The sequence below is a fragment of the Mauremys mutica genome, chromosome 8 (genome assembly GCF_020497125.1).
Source record: "Mauremys mutica isolate MM-2020 ecotype Southern chromosome 8, ASM2049712v1, whole genome shotgun sequence".
NCBI lineage: Eukaryota > Metazoa > Chordata > Testudines > Geoemydidae > Mauremys > Mauremys mutica.
Genome location: NC_059079.1, coordinates 22,760,051 through 22,780,926, shown reverse-complemented (window position 1 = coordinate 22,780,926; position 20,876 = coordinate 22,760,051). Strand labels below are relative to the sequence as shown.

The window sequence follows — 20,876 nt, the reverse complement described above, 5'->3', positions numbered from 1 at the left end:
CTTTTCCCTTAAGCTTTCGATTATTTTTCTTCCTTGCTCCTTGTTTAATAATTTTGTGATATTTTTTGAAGATTGCAAATCAGTCCAAGAGAAAATAGCAGAGGCAATTGAAAATGGCCATCATTTGAGTTCTGAACCTGAGCCCAGTGATTCCAGTACAGATGAAGAAGAGGAGAACTTAACAAGTACAGCTCATGATATAAAAGAAGGTGAGGTCAACTAATATGATCAGGTGCATGGATTAAATTTCACTCTGCATTGAAAAGCCATTTATAGAACAGTTAGTTCCCTCTTTCACCTTCCTTTTCATACTGGCATCTCTGCCTTCTGTTTTCCTTTTCTTTCCTCCCCTGAATAAAATGGTTGCACTGATTAGTTAGCCTCTAAAGCTGTAAAGCTTGTAAAATTGATACCATTTAGGAGCTGACAGTGATTCTGGATAAAGAGTTGAGGCCATGAAAATGTGATAGCTAGCGGAGACTGCTTCAAAAAATAGGAATCTGGTAAGTTTCACTTTGCTTCCAGCCTGTCAACCCATATGTTAATATGAGGCCTATGGGAAAATGCAGATTTAAGACAGGATGCTTCTATTTCTATGAATGGAAAAGTTATCACCGTTCACTGGAATGATTGTCAATATGAATGAAAGTGCCAATGATCTGAGTCCCAGCCTAGAGTTCAACAGACTATATTGTGCCCCCAACTCACCTTCCTAGAGCTTGGCATTATTGACAGTAACACAACAAAACCTCAATTGGAGCTTGGCTTTTTCAAGAATTTCCATCCAGGATTTTCTCTGGGCTCACCAGTTCCTGCCTGGAATCTTAATCCAGGAATTTAACATCAGAACCAAGGATTGCTGAACAGAAGAGCCCGGCATTTTTATTCTGGGTTTTAGAGTCGGCCAAGTTATGTTCGCAACAAACCCTAATGAATGTAAGTGTTAAGGTTCTTCTTCAAAATAGAAGTGAGGTTCAGAGACACATAATGGAAAAAAGAATAAGGCCATAAATTGTTTGACTTTAATTTCCCTGATTGTACCTGATTATCACAGAATATATCACGGTTGCCTCTCAAATGCCTGGAATATTCTGTCCCCAAAGACAGAAAGAGTTCACTGGTAGAGTAGTGATGCTGCAGTATCCTCTGGAATAGCAGAGTGCTTTGCATCGGATGAATGTTTGGACTGAGAGTTTGGAACCCACCATTTCTGGTGGATTCAATTTTCTTTTTCATTCACTAGGGCCAAATTTTTCAAAAATGACGGGTAATTTTGGGTTCCAAGTTTCAGACAACTTAAAGGGAGCTTGATTTTCAGGTGGCTTAGATTGGGCACCCAGAGATTGAGATACCCAAAGGCACTAATGACTATTTGAAACCTTGGCCTAGATGTTTCTCTAGCTTTATTACACAAGACATTGTTTTTAGGCATTAGCAAAATGCGGCTGATTTGTGAGTAAAGCACATAGGCATAGACAACTTACTGTAAATGTGAAAAATAACCATACACATTTGGCTACTCAAATAAATATAGACAATGTGATAGTACCTTTCTTTACTCCTGTTCTCCTCCTTCATGAATTACAGAAGCTTTCAGATTCCAAAATTTGTCAGGTTTGATTGTGTTGTTCTGTGAACTTTAAATATAATAGCACAGATGGATGCCATCGACACTTCAGCTCCCAGAATTTTTGCTGCAGACTGTTAAATTACACAGGCGTATGGGTCAAAAATCACTATCTTTTTGTGGATCCTATGATGTTTTTTTAAATTAACCTATAAATATAAGGCCCAGTTATTAAAAATAATTACTAATGAACAGTGAGTGTCTGGCAAAATTGCCATGGAGCTTGTTTTCTTACAAACTACAGCTAGAATATCTCCAATTAAAGAACAAAAACTGTTTGTAACACATCAGTCTGTTGAAAGAGCATATGTTCCTACCTGGATTTTGTCCATTTCCTAACTCAATATAATATTAGTTGCTGGTTAGTTGTGTTGCCACCGGGAACAAAGGTGGTTTCAAAGAGCTGCATTGCTGCATTCAGACACTCCAGTTGTGCTTTGCAGCCTCAGCCAGGAAATAAAATATTCTCTGGGCCTGACTCTGTTCTCACAGTACAGAGAACGCCTTTGAGGCCAATGGAGTGACACTGATGTAGACCAGCATGAGCTCAGAATCAGACCCTCATGGTTTCATCACAGTTGTACCAAGGAGCCATGTTTCAATATGAGATAATTGCTGTCAAACAGGTGAGCAGACTGGAACAGGATCAGAACTAGAGACACTTTCTAGACCTGACTTTGCGTACGGTGCACGTCACAGCTCGTTCTGTGGCTAGCGCTAAGGTGCTAGCTGAAGTGTAGATGGGTGTGCATAGATGTGTGTGTGTTGCAGGTGGCGAAGCGTATATGTGCATGTTGCAGGTGGCAGAGCTCTGCCCTTCCCTAGCCTGCTCTGCCCAGCTGTGTAATGCCAGTTGGTCTTTTGAATGAGATACATTCAGAATGAAAGCAGCAAAGAATCCTGTGGCACCTTATAGACTAACAGACGTTTTGCAGCATGAGCTTTCGTGGGTGAATACCCACTTCGTCGGATGCAAGCCGAATGAATGAAAGCTATTCTTTGGAGAGGGACCCCCTCTCATGGAACACCCAGCTGACCGACTGTTTTTAAATGCTATTTTAAATAAATACATACAGTTTATTTTTTCTGCATTGAAAATCAAATATTAGCAGCCTCTGTCCTATGGATCAATTACATATTAAGAGCAAAATACCGAATTAGTCCTAAGCAGGGGACAAGAAAAGCAGCTCTCTACAAGCTCTTTTAGCAGAGGAGGAAAGGAGGTGGAATATGCTGACTGCAGTGAACAAAACTGAATGCATCACCAATCAGTTATAACTGGGTGATGATGACACTAAACTATCATCATTCATTGTACTCATAGCATACTGTATTTTTTCACCTAAGGGTTCAGGGTCACATTAGCAGAGGAAAAGAAAAAGGGTTATTGTATTAGCTACTTCCAACCCAGAATACTTTGTCCAGTGCCAGCTACTATTTAGTAAAATAGAAAGGAGATTATTGCCTCAGGGACGGTGCAGCATATGGCATAAGACATTATTCACACTGCAAATGAAACTTAAAGATGATTTATTAGACGTTTTAAGAATTATTGGCAATTGGACTGAGTTTGGATGAAGATTTGAAGTGACCCAAATTCAGGAGTGCCTGGATGTGGTATTTTTGGTCTGAGACCCTTTTCTATAAATTATGATGGGGATTGATAAATGAATGGAGAGGCAGGTTTTTTTTAACACTGCTAAAAGTCTAAAACCTGAGGGACATAAAAATGAGGAAGCTAGCAGTAAATATAAATAACTCACTGCAAAGCACATCTATCTGAGAGGGTATTGGCGGAGGATGGAGGTCAGGATTTCTGTCAGGTAGCAAAGTGCAACGTGGGGGTTTTAAGCTGTTATTGGTCACATGACTAGAGATCATATTATGTGTGGTAAGGTGAGAGGAAAAAAGTGCCGCTGCTTCAGTTGATTTTTATTTACATTTCTCTTTTGCACGCCCTCCAACTCAACCCCCTTTTCTCTCTCTCTTCTTCCACCCATCCCTGATCTCTGTCTAGGGTGACCAGATGTCCCAATATTATTGGGATCATTTCGACATTAGGGGCTTTGTCTTATATATGGGACTATATCCCCTCGTCCCCCCCCAAAAAAAGTATCCTGATTTTTCACACTTGCCCTCTACTCTGTCTACTCCAGGGAACTCTCTTTCTCACCTGTTCTATCACTGCCATCCTGTTCCCCATCTGCTCTCAGCCTTTCCAGCTGCACAATGCTTCCCCTGGTTTTTGCTCAAATGGACCTGCTTACAGCAGTAAACTCTAGCCTCCTGAGCTCAGTACCACTTGCAGGACAGGATGAAACACTGCAGCATGTAGGTTCATTCACTGATTCCTCCCTTGTGTCAGTGCTGATATAGAGCGAGGAAAGTGATGTTAGGAAGTTGGCCAGGCTGGCGGAAGGTCCTGGGAGAGCCAAATGGGGAAGGTGAGAACCCGTCCATCTTCCTGTGCCAAGACTGTGGCCCACAGAGCAATGTGCTTCAGGCCAGGGATCTGAACCATCTCTAGGGAGACATTTTAGAGATGGCTGATGCAGCATGAACACATATTTAGGCCTAGCCAGGCTAAAGAACACAGTGACTGAGGGTTGTGGAAATATAAGAAGGTGACAATAGAATAAATCAAATAAAGGCAGGTATTATGGGTGGCCTTTCCCCCACTTTGGATTTTTCATATGTCCCACCAGAGCACAGGGTCTGGAAAGCATGATTCTTTTATTCGCTTCAATGACATTTAGGCCAGTTTTTCCAAAAATATGACCAGATCCTGAATAATGTGTACAGACACAGGGGCACTGGCACAAATAGGTAATTGTGCTTACCAAAGGCTTGATCCTGCGCCACTGAATTCAATGAAAGCTTTGGCCATTGATTTCAAAGAGGATAGGATCAAGCTCCAAACGTGCATAAGCCATTACCCATTTTGCATGCACAGATGTATATTCTGTCTCCTGTATCTGATTATTTTGCATGACCTCTTTCTGCATATTTAAATCTCCTATCGCTACTTCCTCTATTTACCCTGAGGTCACTTCTGGGCCATCCAATATCATTTTTGTTTCAATTATTTGTGCCTGATGCCAGAATGACAGCACTGGAAACAGCCACAGGACAGGTGCATCCTGGGAAGCAGCAGGCCAAGTTTCCCTCCACATTACCCAGCCTAAAATCCTTTCACTGATTTGGAACAATGGCATCTCTAATAATCACTTCATAAAAAGCCTTAAAATTAACGTATTTATTACAATAAAACTAATGTTTTGATTATTTCCTCAGATGGAGCCTTCTTGGCAGAAGCAGCAACAGCATGTGAAAAGCAGAAGGCAGCAGAGCAAGGGGTACAAGAGGAAAAAGCACTTGAGGAGCAGGAGGAGTTTGTAGCTGAGGAAGGAGCCACTGACACTGAAGAGGCAGGCAGTGAAGCAGCTCTGGAGTTAGACTTACTGGCTAAGAAAGAAGCAGCAGCTGTGATGGGACAGACAGTGGAGAATGTACTTACTGTAAAAGAAGCAGCATCTGAGGAGAAGGCTATAATGGAAGAAGCTCTGGAAGAGAGTAGGGTAGGAAAGGAAATGGCATTTCAAGGAGAGGAGGCATCTGAGGGAAATGTAGCTGTGGAGGAAGATGTAAATGAAGGAGAGGAGGCAGTGGAAAAGGCAGCATATGAGGGAAAGGTGGTGGAGGAAGTATCACTTGAAGGAGAGGAGGTTGTTAAGGAGGTGCCTGAGGGAGAAGAGGATGTGGAGGAAGCAGAATCTGAGGCAAAGGAGGCTGTGGGGATGGCAGGAGGTGTGGGAAAGGAAGATGTGGAGGAGGCAGCATCTGAGGCAGAGGAGGCTGTGGGGATGGCAGGAGGTGTGGGAAAGGAAGATGTAGGGGAGGCAGCATCTGAGGCAGAGGAGGCTGTGGAGGAGGCAGAATCTGAGGGAGAGGAGGTTGTGGAGGATTCAGTTGCAGAGGCAGAGAAGGCTATGGAGAAGGCAGACTCCACAGGAAAGGAAGTTGCAGAGGGGATAGAATTGGAAGGAGAGGAAGTTGTGCAGGAGGCAGCTTCTGAGGGATGGGAGACTATGGGAGAGACAGAATTTGTTCTGGAGGAGTCAGTAGAATCAGTGAAGGTTCCCATACTGGGAGCAGCAATTGAAATGGAGGAATCAGTAGAATCAAGAAAGGTGCCCATTGGTGAAGCAGTGTCTGAAGTGGAGGAGGCAGCAGCAGCAAAAACATCTGAGGAGGAGGAGGAGGATGTAATGGAAACAACCCCAGAGGGGGGAGAGACAAGAAATGAGGCCACAGAAGAGGAGTCAGAAGTAAAGGAATCACCACCTCTGAGGGAAGAAACCTCATTGGACAGGGAAATAAAAAGGGATGCTGCAATAGAGGAAGGAGCACACAAAGATGGGGAGAGCATAGTGGAAGCATCTGAAGAGGAAGCAGCAGCAGAAGATCCAGAATCTGAAGAGGAGGTAGTAGAAGAAGGAACAGACATAGAGGAGTCAGTGCCTGAGGAAACACCATATATGGGAGAAGAACTGGTGAAGGCTGGTGAGGAGGAAGTGACAGAGGAAACAGAAGAGAAGGTGGTGTCCCAAACAGCAGTTCCTGAAAAGAAGTTGGTAATAGGAAAAAAGGTACCTATTACTGAAGAGGCAGTAGATAAATCCACAATAAATGTAGAGGAGATGGCTGAGGGAGCAGCAGTGGAGGGTGTAGTGGTAACTGAGGGGATGGCAATGGAGGAAGTGGAGGTGGGTGAGGGGGTGGGTGAGGAATCAGCAGAGAGAGAGGGAGAGGGAATGTCAGAAATAGAATCTGAGGAGGCAATGTCAGTGGACGCAGCAGGCAATGGGACAGTAATGGGCAATGAAACACCACCACAAAGGGAGGAGATAGTAGAGAAATCAGAACTTGGTGAGAAAGAAAATGCAGAAGTATTATCAGACTGGGAGGTGCAGACAGCGGACGGAGGACATGAGGAGGGCATGGAAGAGGAGGAGGCAGGATCGGAAGAGCAGAAGGTGATGACAGAGGGGATAATACCCGAAGAAGATATGAGATCAGAGAGAACATTGCCTGAGGTAGAGAAATTGATGACGCCATCATCTCTGAGGGATGAAGTGGAAGCTGTGGAAGCAGCACCTGAGGTAGAAGGTGTGACACAGGAAATGGCATATCACCCAGATGTAGTGGAGAAGCAAGCAGTCCTTGCGGAAGAGATAGTGGCAAAAGTGAGACACACAGGTGGGAATGACAGAACAGAGGAGCGAGAGATGGAGACAGTGGAGGAGAAAATCACACTGAAACAATTAGACACAAATGAAAAAATAAAAATAGGAAAGACAGAGACTTTGGCTGAATATCCACATGGGATTCATGGGCGTACAGATCTGCTTGAAGTCCAGCACAAGGAAGAAAGCCTTGCACATATAAAGACAGACACCATAGAAACGTCCATTACAGAAGAGAAAAACTAATGGGCTCTGTGGCACATGGTGAGTATCTGTATGAGCCAGATTGCTGCCTGAAAGAGGAATTGATTTTACTTTTATTACATTCCTTTGTAAGGTTTCCAAAGCTGCAGTACCTAGGCTAGTGCTATCAAAGCACCAGCTCTACTGGATGGTGAAATGGAGGAGAGAGAGAGCCATGATTTTCTTCCACCATTTATTATATTCTTTATTTTCGCTTCAAGGGTTTCCTAAGGGTTTTTATTGCAAAGTCCAAAGTGACTTTGAGTTGCATCATGAACATTCACAGCTCTGTTTAATGTCTGTGTCTCATACCTTCATTCACACTGAGTGGTACTGTCATCCATGGGTAGTGCCATTGGTTACACTGAAACTATGTATAGGAAAAAATGTACTTATGGCTGACAAGGCAATAGATAAAGTCACAATGAATGTAGAGGAGATGGCTGAGGTAGCAGCAATGGAGGTAGTGGCAGTGACTGAGGGGGTGGCCGTGGCCGAGTGGTGGTGGTTGAGGGGGGTGACAATGGAGGAAGTGAGTAAATGAGCAAGAGAGGTAGCCTCTGGCCATAACACTTCAAATGATTTTGATATTATGGAGCTATAGCAATAATCAGCCCCTGTGTTTCTGCTTGCAATCTATCTCTCTATGAACTTGTATGGCTCATATTACACCGTAGCCAAGCACCTCACAATCTTTAATGTACCTGTTTACCATACAACTAATACTTTGCTTGATGTTTCCCAGAATGCTCTAGAGCTGGACATAATTATCTTGCCTTCGATACAATCCCTGGATGGGGGAGAAAGACACGTCTGAGCATCCTCTGCAGTTCCTTCAATGATCTTATTTTAGTAACTTTTTTTTACAAATCACTGTAGATTTGTGTGGTTTGGGACATTCCTTCCCCGTCTTCATTTGATTTGATGAGTAGCATAACCATCTGTTTGTTTACTAGACCAGCAACGGAATGTGCAACAGATAACTGAACTAAGCTTACAGAGCTAGTGTAGGAAATCACACTCCTTTATCATTATGACGACAATAATAATAAGGAACTTTCCACAGCTGTCATGAATTTCTTTTCGAACTACAGAGAATTCTTACATTGGTTGAACTTAAATTCCCCAGCCCCCAAAGAACTCTGTGGGTTTGTGATGACTAGCTTGAAGGGAGGAGGAGGCTTGCTGGCACTTTATGTATAATAATAGAAAGTGCAGTGTACGTATGTATATAAAATTGTATATATGTGATTGTATCCTCCCCCCACACACATCTGTTGCATGTCAATTGCATTTGTAGATTGTAAACTCTTTAAGACAGTGGCTATGTCCTCATGTATGTATATGTGGTGTCCTAGCACAATAAGGTCTGGATTCTGCCTGGAGCATCAAGGTGGCATTGTAATGTAAATAGTAGTAATAATAATAAGAAGCCCAATTCTGATCTCACACATCGATGCCACTGGGAACTGTGCTATCTAATGGAGGAAAGAATTGGGGTCTGTAAGGGTAATTCCTTCCCTCTGTTGCATGCATCCATTAGTGGAGAAAATGGCCATAGAGAGGATTTCCCCCCCCCCTTCTACATCCAGAGGAGCAGGTCAGAATTGGACTTCAGAGAACATTAGATAGGGGGAGGAGTCAACACGTGAGTGCACCTTGGCTGCAGCTCTAATGAAATCTAGTCAGGCCCCAGATCCTCACCTGCGCACATGCTGGGGTATAGAGCATACAGTAGGTGGGCATGCATACTGCCTTGCTGCTACTGCTTAAAGGCATAAAGAATGGCCCACCAGGCAGGTTCCTGCTGCTCTATGCCCACGCTAAGCCAGCCTCTGCATCTGGGCCCCATCTGTGTTTGACTGCTGCAGAAGTGGTCACATAAATCTGACTGTGTTCCACTGGCATTTCCAGCCAAGTTTGATTTGCTTCCCAGGACCATTCACAGAAGCAGATTTTGATTTGGAAGAAAGTTCCTGGAAAGAGAGTTGTGCATGCTTGAATGTCCATACACTTGAGCATTCACTCGGGGAGGGGCGGTTTGGCCATCTTTAAAGCTATCAGTGGGCTTGGAAGTGGTCAGGAAGCAGGACCTGCACCACATGACCTACGTGACCAGTCACTTAGCATGAACAGCAAATAACATGAAGCAGTAGGTATGTTAAACAGCCCGCAAGCAAATCAAGGGCTGAAATGTTCTCTCAAACCATTCACCCAATGGCTGAATGTCAGAGAAATGGGTACCAACAGGTAAGTCAGACACAGCAAAGGTGTCATTGTCATTGAAGAGATGAATGGCTGGGAATACGTTGCTCAGCTCTACTCAGCACCCCTGGCACCACTCTGCTTTGCCCACCTCTGGGGTTCCAAAGAGTAAGGCCAAGATTTTTTTTTCCAGTATGTAGTAGTGTTTGTGTGGAGTGAATGCCAAGTATTGTCTTTACGAGGCTTACTAAACAGCACCAACCTGTTTGAAATGTAGTTCCCAGTATTTGTTTTAGTCACCTGAAGTCCATTTTCCCCCTGCCCCCGTTTGCCCTTGGATGCCATTTAGTAACAGTGAGTAAGACCTTGATTGTGTCTTGTCAGCATGGCCTGGCTCTGAGGAACAGTGCGGAGCTGCCCTGGCCAGAGGGAGCTCTGGGACCTCCCAGGTATGCCCAGGGTGTACACCTGCTCATATTCCCTTTCTAGGCTGTGGCTGGCCTACCTCTGTGTGGCTGGCCAGTTCTATGGAGTGGGGAGGCGGCGAAGGTGGAACCCATGACCCAGCCCACACTACATTCCCATGGATACAGGGACAGAGCAGTCCCTACGCTCCCCTAGGTAAAGCAACTGGAATTCTGTCTGGTCTTTACACAGGCCATGAAAGGGTCAGCTCCGTGTGCCATCCCCCAACACGGGCCCGGCTAAGTTCTATGCTAAGTTCTATGATGGTTTGTCCAGTGGCCTGGCATTTCCAGAAGCTTCACTCCAATGTAGAAAGATACATAAATTGCAATCAGGGCTCTGCACAAAATAACTGATATTAAATATCTCTGCTAGATTAGGGCAGAAAAAAATAAAGTGATCAAACCCCTACAGTAAACCCAACAGCCAGCAGATTCCTTCAGAGTGAAAATTGAAAACAAGCACCATAATTTCCATGTCCGTTATACAAGTGAATAAATACAAACTTTGGATTCCAAACAGCACAGGTTTAGGTATAAACAGCGGGCCTAATCCTCCTTTCACTTACCTTGCAGTTAACCAGTAATAACCCGATGGGTGTGACTGGTGTTATACTGGCATAAAACTGGTGGAAGTGAGAGAAGAACACTTGGCAACAACTGATTTTTCTGATTTACATAATATTAATCAGACCACTCCCTTTTCAAAGCCTCACCTTCGAAGGCTTCCCACATTGGTGACAGCTCTACCAGTGAGCCAGGCTACACATAGCATCTTTAAGAGCCCATGTGTGGCATGCATTCACAATTCAGCATTGCTAGTGAGTGCTGAGAAATGCTCCTCTCTCTATGGCCTCCCACATGCTGGGCATGCCACAAGTTTTATTTTCCATCTTAGACAATGGAATAAAATCAAATGGCTTTGCAGTGCTTCATTACACTGAATTATTTTGGGTTTCCACATGGGGTAATGAATGTAAACATGGTCAAATACCTTGTGTTTGTTTCAATAGATAGTTGGATTTGTGTTTCTGGGCCAAAGTCCCTAATATGCACTTTGAGAAAGAAAAGTACCCAAGATAAATAAGCTAAATGCATTTATTGTAGTAAAAAAGGAATTTAGTGCGATTAAACAAGAATAATGACAGATTATATTTGTCAGTAATTTAAATTGAGGCACTGTGTGCAGTGAATCTGTGCTGTACAATTTAAATCCTTATTCTCGTCCAATTTGTGCAATACTTTGCTTTGAAAGCATGTACTTCAGTTGTGACCCTCTTGGTCTCTTTTTAATCCAAGGAATGTCCATAAAATATGAAAGTCTCTTCCATTGACCAATATGTTTTCAAATTTGTTCAATATTAACAGCACAGTAAATGGATAATATATGTTTATGCCTTTTACAGGTGAATAAATCTGGGATGTTAATTGTTCTGATTTAAAACTTTTCTTCATGGTCTTCCATTAAAGATTTTCTTTGGGGGTGTGTGTGGCGGAGGCGGGGGTGGGGGGCATGTGCACACACTCATGTATGTGCATAGACTCACATATTTGCTTTAGTCTGTCTCAGTGATGCCAGTCTGGGAAGCTGTTTGGATTTTTGGAACGCTCTTCAATGTAAGAATACTAATACTTAGCATTCATACAAAGCTCCTTGAAGTGGTGATCTTTCCACTAGCTGTAACTGGCTTTGAACCAAGTTTGATACATCTTCAAAGCATTGCTCATACATTAACTAATTAATCATCATAATATCCTGTGACATAAGTACGCCTAACAGCTGAACTTAACCTCATTTCCTGCCCCATAGGCTAGCCACAAACAGAATGAAAACGTATTACTTTTTTGAAATGATGATGAGCTATTTTTTTTGTTGGCAGTTTTTAAAAACTCTTTGGTGAACAGCATTTTAAAAACTCTTTGGTGAACAGTAGTTGAACTGGGTTGAGGAATTGTGCTTGGTCAAATAAGTCACATGATAGTTGTTGCTGTTCTCTGATTGAAGGAGTGCCCAAGTACTACATGTATATTAAAAATGTGGTGGTGGTGAATATTTGTGCCGGGAAAATTTTTATCACAGGAATGTTTGCGGCAAGCAACAGCCGTAGGGACCTGAGTATTGCACGCACAAATCCATTTATCTGGTCATGGAAAACTTGTTCCAGTGTTTCTCAGCTCTAGTATGTGCCATTATCCAAATTTAATGGACAGACAAACTAAAGCACACAGGAGTAAAATGATTTACTTGCACAGCAAGAGCCAGAACTAGCACTAAGTCTGTGCTGAGTTCACAAGGCCGCCCTGTCTCTTTGTCAATAGTTGTTTTACTGAACACAGTGGGCGAGATTCACAAAGGACATAGGTGCCTAATTGCCAGTTTAGGAGCCCAAAGCTGGGACTTAGGTGCCTCTGGTATTCATATAATCCCCACTCAACTGCTGCCTACCCTGTAGATGTCAAAACTCACTGAGTCCCTACGTTTTGTAGGAAAAGCTCCCTAAGCATGTGCACTGCTGCCTCACTCTGGGCACCTGGATGCCTGTCTCCTGCCGAAGCCCCAGAATCATTTACAAACCAGAGAAAGAGAGGTGCTCAGTCACCTAATTCACCTGCGAGGCCCGTTCCAGTAGGTGCGCTCTGAGTGCAGCTCATGCCACACAGAAGAGGAGCAGGAGGCCCTCCCTTTCAGCCTTTAGCCCAGTGGTTAGGGTACTCACCTAGCACCTCCCGCCAGCCTGGATTCAGGTGTTGAACTCTCAGAGATGCAGGACTTAGAACACACATAGCCCATTGGATAGGTTAGGGAGCCACCTAGCCTGTTGACTGTTGTGAAGTTTTCTGTCTGACAGTGCTCATTTCTTTGGTCTCTATTTTTACAAAATCAGTAGATTTGGCACGCTGTTTCTAAATCAAAGGAGCTGAGTCAAATTTTGGATAATCATTATGGCTCTGGATGAAATTGATCATTTCAAATTCAGATCATCATTTGATTTTTTTTTTTAACTTTGCTCCACTGGCTGTAAAGATGGCTAGTTCAGATAAAGTCACAATGTGGATATATCAGGAATCCAGGCAGGTAGAATTTTGATAAGGAAAACAAACAGGTGAAATTACAGCATTCTGTAAAATGTTAGCTATATGCTCCCTTGCTTACTTGTAGTTAGGTCACAAAGGAAACCTAAAGGACATCTTTAGGCGAAAAAAATTAGGTATAAAAGAGACTAATGATTAGATGAAAAATGTGAGCCCATCAAAATATTTAACTGTGTTGCCACTGGCATAACGCATCCCTGGCTCAGCATTCACTATACCAGGTCAGTGGACAATGGCTACTATACTTCATATGTACCATTGCTGGCTTTCACAGCAGAAACTGAATCTGTGTAATTTGCTAGAGTTAAAGCCCCTCTGTGAATTAGATGTTTTGTATGCAAAAAGCTTCTTTGAATTCTAGCAACTGGAGAGTATGATTACAACAAGCCAGTGTCATCACGCGTGGGAGCATAATGTGGTGGGCTTGATTTTTTGGGTGTTGTTTCTATTTCTATTTCTTGAATGGGGAACAGTGTAGAGTCCATTGAAGTTAATGGAAACATTTATCTTATATAGAATATCTAAAGTGCGCACAATGAAAGGAAAGTTTTTAGTTCCGAGTTGTACTATGTCTGCTTGTTCCTTTATCTGTTTTTAATGTGGATCCGATAACTATCTGATTATCATTCATGTAACAATTTGTAATATTGCTGTAGCTATCATGGACTGGATGGTATTGAAAATAAGGTAATTTATCTCAGCAGGGGCTCATCCTTTATAAATATTTCAAATGAACTGGGTTCTCTGGGTTTGTCCGGGAAAGGTAATACTAATTTGGCTTCTGCTAGCCACTTCTGGAGCACGTTCTAATCAGTATTTCAATTTTGCAGAACTTCCATTTGTATTAATAACTGATCACTATGTTTTCTCCCCTAAGGCCTGATGTTTCATCTATAGAGACCAATTAACAGGGAGATTGTTTTCTTCCAGTACCAATTATTTTAATTACTGGTAAAAACTGTTTGCTTTGCATAGATTCGATCAGTTGGGCGTGTCTAATGCATTACATTTCAAAGTTTGCTTTCTTAGACGCTCAAAATTACTTTCCCGATACTAGCAAATATCCCCAAATAACATATTGGGGTAAACTGATAAAAGTCCCACATGTAGTACTACAGCTCAGATAGCGGCAGTCACATAGGGCTATTAAAACAAAGGCATTTTCCTTGCTGAGTCCTTTTTTCTTTTTCTAATCCAGATTCATTTCCAGATGTGACATGGAGCCACTCTGTTAATGGAGAGTCATTAAGCATTTGCTGCAAGTTAGGGGAACATACAATACTGTCATGTCCCATGGGAAAACTATTGGCTGCAACAACAGACTGATCAGATGGGCCTGTGGGTTCATTTACCACAACATCCTGCCTACTGCACTGGCCAATGCAATTATTTAAGGCCTTAAAGCAGAGGTTCTCAATCTTTTTCTTTCTGAGCCCCCACCCAACCCCCCCGCCAACATGCTATAAAAAAACTCCACGACCCACCTGTGCCACAATGACTGGTTTTCTGCATATAAAAGCCAGGGCCGGTGTTAGGGGGTAGCAAGCAGGGCAATTGCCCAGGGCCCCATGCTACACGGGGCACTGCGATGCTAAGTTGCTCAGGCTTTTGCTTTAGCCCCAGGCGGTGGGGCTCAGGGTCCCGGAGTTCAGCCCCACGCAGTGGGACTTCGGCTTTCTGGCCTGGGCCCCAGCAAGTCTAACACTGGTCCAGCTTGGTGGATCCCCTGAAACCTGCTTGAGGCCCCCCCAGCGGGCCCTGGGTACCTGGTTGAGAACCACTGCCTTAAAGGAATGTGATATTTCTGTAATTACTCCCTACTCTCAATATCAGCCCACCCCCATGGTACTCCCGGACAGTTTTATAATCCAGCAGTGCCCTTCCAGTTTCCCTACGAGAATCAGTATCTTCCCCCTTTCAGCATCCCCTTCCCTAATGCCCTCACTCAGCCCCAGTACCACTCTTGTGGCTGGAAAAAGGCACTGCCGCCCATCCCTTGAGGAACCCTTTCATTTCATTTTTTCAAGGGTTTGTTTTTAACTTTTTGATCTTTGAATAAAATGGAGGTACGAGTTGAAATGAAATGTCATTTTGAACTGAAAATTCAAAAGCATTTAATTTTGAAAATGGCAAAACAACATGTTTCAGCTTTTGGATTTGTGTCCCACCAAAAAATTCAGTGAATGTGACACAAATTTGAAAATGTTTCAATCTACCTAAACATGCATTTTTGGCAAAATTTCGCCCAGCTCTATCACCACACTAGCTATGCTTGAATGACTCTGTTTGGAAATGGTTCATGCACACACAGCCATTCTCCCACCTCTGCTGTTTCCCTACAAGAGGTTAGGATAGACCGTGCACAGGTGTTACCATCGTGTTATCTAGCCCTGCTCCATGCAGGGAGCTGCACTGACTCTAGCAGTGGGGAGAGAATCTCTAGAAATGTTCAGTGAGCAATACAAAGCCAATAATGTAGATTTCACAGTCTGTTGCTGGGATGGTTAACGGTCTCTTTCTAGCAATAGACAAGGCTGACGACTTCATTCTCTTTTTATTAGTTTTTATCAGTGGCTTTATGTAGCCTAGTAGTGATGGCTGTGGGCAGGTCGTTAGTGGGGAGTCAGTCCTTTCTTTCCTGAATAGTTCAGAGGATGGTTCAGTGCACTTCCTCACCTTCTGTGGGGGTGTCACATACATGTCACTGCTCCTGGTCAGCTATGAGATATTCAGGGCTGCAGTGGCAACACTGTGCTGACAATGCTCAGCTCTGCTTTCCATTGGCTCCAGCGTCCACAGTCTCATGGCTTTCCCAGTGTCAGATTGGGACAGTGATCTGGATGGAAATGAACTAGCTATCACTCAGCCGAGATATGGCAGACACCGTCCAGGCTGGCAGGCAGGAGGATTTAGACGTTACCTATTTAATGAGTAAGAGGAGTGGAAGCTTTCTGATTTTGGCTTAGAAAAATGTCTCAAAGAGATGGTTAAAAGCGAGAGCAATGCTTTGTGGGCCTGCTCCTGCTCCCATGGAAATCAGTGTAAAACCAGATAGTAGCTACAATACAAGCAGGAGGACATGAGCTCTTAGGAACACAAACTCCATCGGTTAGTTGTGAACCTTTGTGCCCCATGGGAATTATGACGGCGAGCAACACCACTCCACCTCTTTCCTTGTGATGGCGGGGGTCCTAGGCAGAGAAGTTGCTGTCTTGCTAGAGATGTCCAGGAGTAGGTGTGTCAGGTTTGGAAGCCTCGAGGGGGCTAATCAGCTATTGGGCTGGTGTTCCTGGTGGAGAAGAGTTTTCATTTCTATGGAGGGAAATGCTATTCTGACGATTAATCCTCTTGGTGAGGAGCTGGAATCTCAACAATTCTCTGTATGACTAGCCATAACATTTACATTTACCTAATTGGGTTGTTTCTGTCAATGAAGCCTCAGCCTTTCACAGGCCAAAGGAGTTGCTCAGGGGATGCCTGGGGCTGAGAGTGAGGGAGGGAAGCCGCATCCTGACGATGTTAATATTTCAGTTTTGTTTTTCCTCAGAATGCATCAGATAACTCTGAAGTAAAACAAATAATAAAACACTACGCCACCTACAAAACTCTCCAAGCTAAACCGTCCACATTTTTATTGCTACAGGATCCTGAAACTAACAACATGCAGAGAAGACTCGAGTCAATAAAATGTATTACACATTTATAGACCAAATGCTATAGCACTTACAATGCCTAATCACAGAGCTCAAAATCAAACACCAGTCATGAGAAACAAACCTACAGAATATTCTCAGAAAGCCACAAATCTTGAATATGAGTTTCTATTCAGCCTGACAGTTATATACTGTAATGCAGCTAAGAAAAAAATATTATAGCAACAGAATCTGTCTGCTAAATTTTATTTTCCAAACAATATTAAATAGTTACTAAAGGATTTTAACCTTGCATTAGCTCCCAAAACAATAGTTCAAGTTCTTTTTCTTTCTTTTTTAGTGTGTACGTGTGGAATAAAAATGGGTTTCCGGTAATTCAAATTTTGTCATAGATTGAAACACTTGCTGTGAAAACGCTGGAACCCAATACTAATGTGTGTATCCTAGAATCACTAGATGGCACTGCAGAGTAGTTTTGCTTTGGATGAGTGAAAATGTAACCTTTTATCTTGCTGCAAGGTTATTACGTTTGTGACACAAAAATTTTATATGGCTACATTAAACTTAGATGGGTTGGGGTTTAGTTTCTTATCTCTCTCTAGCTGGTTAATTTTTTTTAACATACGCATAAGGGGACTAGAGAGCATTTTCTATGTAATTTGAGGATGTAAGGCACACAACCTGAAGTAAAAAGCAGATATGACAAAAAATCTGTTCAGGAGCCAATTAGGACAGTCAGCTAAGGATTTCTTAATTTTCATACAGAGGGGTTAAAGCATCCAGGACCCGGGATTGAGAAGAACTACAGGATTGAGGGCCTGGAGAACTACAGCTGTGCAACATAAGGAATTGGAGAACTGGAAGTTTCAAAACACAGACAAACCCTAAAAGAAAATGAGGAAAATGTTAGGAAGCTGGCACAACATTGGCTGTGCTGTGTCCTGCTGTGGCTGCAGGAATTATGAGTTGATCCTTTCCTGTGATTCAGGCTGGCTTTGTTGCTACTTTGTTTGTCTCAGTCGGGAAGTTTGTGATATCTGCACAAGCCTTACTGCAGTCCAAAGTAAAACAACTTGCCTTAGACCTCTGTAACTTGAACAGACTTATTTTTGCTTTAATCTCTTTTCTCAGATTATTAATGTTCAAGTTTAAGGTGCAGCATTCCTTGTGGACATTTGCTTTTATTAAGGAAAAACAAAGGTGCACCACCAGAAAACCCTAAGCAGGCTGGCAGGAAAAATAGGTTACAGCATAATTTATGATAGAAATGTTCACCATCAGTAAATAAACAAGCCAATTAGGCATCTTTGGTGTAATGTATGATGACTGGGAGCTACGCTGACACAGTAAGAATTGCTGCTGTCAGTTTATGGGGAATCTCTCTCCAGGTAGATGGTTCATGCTGTCAGCTGCTGTCTTCAAAGCTGCCACTATTACTGCAGGAATGAAATCGCATAGAACTCATGGGATCAGACACGTAACCTGCATAAAGCAGAGAGAAGTTCACGTGTTATTCACAATCACCTCGCAACATAGCAACACTTTTCTCCTTTCCAGCCAGTGACCATGTCATAAAGATAATGCGAATGTCTTTTTGAGATAAATAAGCAATGCACATGCTGATGTCTTTTTGCTGCCTACGAACCCCAAGTCAATATAATCTTCCGAGGAAAATTTCAGAAATAAAACACAAAGCCTACAGACCCTATCGTTCATGCAAGGAATTAACAGCAATCAGGCACAGTAAAACATCAGTGCTTGACACAAAACTTGAGTCCAAGTATTTTAATAATACAGGGCATGTTTTATATTAAAATATCTTTTTTGACCTTTCAAATTGGGGTCCAAAAGGGCCCACGCAGGCAGCCTGTGATGACTAATTCTTTATGTTTTAATTCTTGGAGGTTATCAAGAGGGGATCTACTGCCATTGCATTATGTTTCCAATTAAAGGTGAACTGGGTCGCTGGCCAACAGTTATGGCTGTTCTTATGGCTCTGCTGTAACTTGTCTAAATCTGACCCAATCAGCTCAGATTTCTGGCTACAGAGGAATTATACAGCTCTAGTCAGATGTCACGTAACCGAAAAAAGTTAATAACCCAAATATTTCTTGGCAAAAGATAAAACATATAATAAAGAAGGAGAAAAAAAATAATCAAACAAAAACCTCGACAGCTAAGCTCAGCACTACGGCACATTAGCAGCCTGGAGAAGAACGGGCCTATGGGGGCCTAAGCAAACTCTGGTTTTAAATTGATTTCAAGAATTTGAATGAGCACTAGGCTCAAAGTGAGTGACCAAAGAATAAGATCACATGAAAGAAAAGTTGTTTGCGTTAAATGTGTAATGGCCTTGGCAAGAGCTGTGTCATCTTACTGAAGTTCTGTGCTGATCTCATAGAAATATAGGAAACCTGGTTCACTGGGCACCAGGGACAGGGTTTAGCCCTAAAACTCCTTTTTGTATCTTTGACTAGAGCCTAATAACCAGCTTGTTTAGTGTATAAAAAGCAAGGATTTGAGAAGTTTTAGTGTCAGAGCTTTTTCCTTCCCCCTTTGAGTCACACCTTGACGGGAAGGAATCTCCTGGGCCTGGTTCTGTTGTGGGTATTTTGGCCAATGCTTATAACTGTATTGCTGCTAGGATATAAAATCTCCGTGTGTATGTGCTTGTATTGGCATTTTGGATGTAATTAGCATCACGTGGCCTTTGGACTAATCAAGGAATACTTGTGTGGAATCATGGTACATCTTCATATACTTAAAAGGGAAATGATTTCCAACTCAGCCCTATCAATGCGTATGGTTTGGTTGGAATCAGTTTTGTAGACATAGCCAAGCTAGCTTTATCTAGGTGGCTCAGGTGCCAGAGCAGTGAAGCCACATACAGTGTGCGCTAGCCACTCAAGTTATGACCCAGGATTCTGGGTGGGCTAGTACAGTCACTGCTGAAACACATGCTGCTGTGGCTTCACTGCTCCAAGACCCAAGTTAGCTAGGTTGAAGCTAGCTTGAGTACAGCTACATGTGCTGCCATCACAACCCTTGACTGCAGTATAGAGCAGTGGGCCCCAAACTTTTCCCAGTCATGCCCTCCCTTATCCTTGTCTGCGCTCCCCTCCTTCCCCGGAGCCAGGAGTGTGACTGCGGCTCCTGGGGGGAAGGAGGGTCACGGACAGGGGTAAGCAGGCCGAGGCTGGGGCTGCAGCTGGGGGCAGGGCTGGAGCCGGGAGCAGAGCCACAGACAGGGCTGGGGGTGGGGCTGTGGCCAGGAGCGGAGATGCAGCTGGGCCGAGGCTGGGTGGGGGGGCCTGGGAGCTGGGACTGAGGCTGGAGCAGAGTAGGGCTGGGTGGTGGAGTGGGGCTGGGTGGCCAGCACATCCCTTGGCCCGCGCCGCTTCCCGCAGCCCCCATTGGCCCGGAACGGCGAACCGCGGCCAGCGGGAGCCGTGATCGTCCGAACCTGCGGACGCGGCAGGTAAACAAACCGGCCCGGACCGCCGGGGGCTTTCCCTGAACAAGCGGCAGACCGGCTTTGAGATGCACTGGGCTAGGGGACTGATTGGCAAGATACGTGTGGGTGGAGAGGCAGGAAGTCAAGAAAGCAAGGAGCCAGTGAGAGAAGCAGTTGTGAGTGTGGCCCTGAGAGGAAGCAGAGAGACAGTCATCCCTGGGCACAGAACTAACTGGAGAAGCAGCTTGTAAATTGCAAACAAGGAAACTGCCTGCTGTTGTTTGTTTCTACCGTGTTCAGGGAAACAGGGACCTTGTACATTCCCTGTAAATAAACTGGATTGCACCAATGAATATACCAGACTCCTATAATCAATTTCTGCACCTAATGAAAACAAACAAATCCAATTATTAACTATGCGCTCAGACCAGAAGGGTGACAATATTATGAACCCTCCACTTATATTACATCTAGACTTTCAAAAAATGAAAGCCTAAAACCTGGCTCTGAACTCCATATTTTGGCACTTAAATAAGTGTGCACATTTTCCAATGTGCTGAACAGCCAGCACCTGTGATTAGGGGACTTCAGTGGGAGCTGCCGGGTGCTCAGCATGTTTGAAAATCTGGCCACTTATTCATGTCATAATCTGGATTCAGGAACATCACTTCAGGCACCTGCTTTTGAAAGTCTAGTCTCCAGTAGCTATTTAACTGCACCCTGCTGCTTTTAATTGCTGCTGTGGTCTGGGGGAAGAAAGCACAGGAGACATGGGTTATGTTCACATCCTTGCTGTGTCACCTTGGTCAAGTCAGTTCAACTTTCTGAGTTTCAGTTACCCTATTTGTAATACACTGGGGATAATCCCACTGGCTCTCCTTAGTAAAGTGC

At 43.5% G+C, this 20,876-nt stretch overlaps 2 protein-coding genes across 9 annotated transcripts in view; one reads left to right on the top strand and one right to left on the bottom strand.

Annotated features, from left to right (window-relative positions):
* Window positions 1-11,200, top strand: part of ERICH3 (glutamate rich 3) — a 64,841-nt gene extending 53,641 nt beyond the window's left edge. For 5 of the 6 annotated variants that reach the window (XM_045028764.1, XM_045028765.1, XM_045028766.1 and 2 more), the window contains 3 exons: window positions 72-209; window positions 4,922-7,137; window positions 7,862-11,200. In XM_045028764.1, the coding sequence (XP_044884699.1) occupies window positions 72-209; window positions 4,922-7,119 (2,336 nt within the window). In that variant the 3' untranslated portion in view covers window positions 7,120-7,137; window positions 7,862-11,200. The remainder of the gene's footprint in view (window positions 1-71; window positions 210-4,921; window positions 7,138-7,861) is intronic. The other variant, XM_045028767.1, reaches the window with a different exon arrangement.
* A 5,310-nt stretch (window positions 11,201-16,510) lies between these two features.
* Window positions 16,511-20,876, bottom strand: part of LOC123375589 (serine/threonine-protein kinase TNNI3K) — a 188,329-nt gene continuing 183,963 nt past the window's right edge. For all 3 annotated transcript variants that reach the window (XM_045026599.1, XM_045026600.1, XM_045026601.1), the window contains one exon: window positions 16,511-18,013. In XM_045026599.1, the coding sequence (XP_044882534.1) occupies window positions 17,937-18,013 (77 nt within the window). In that variant the 3' untranslated portion in view covers window positions 16,511-17,936. The remainder of the gene's footprint in view (window positions 18,014-20,876) is intronic.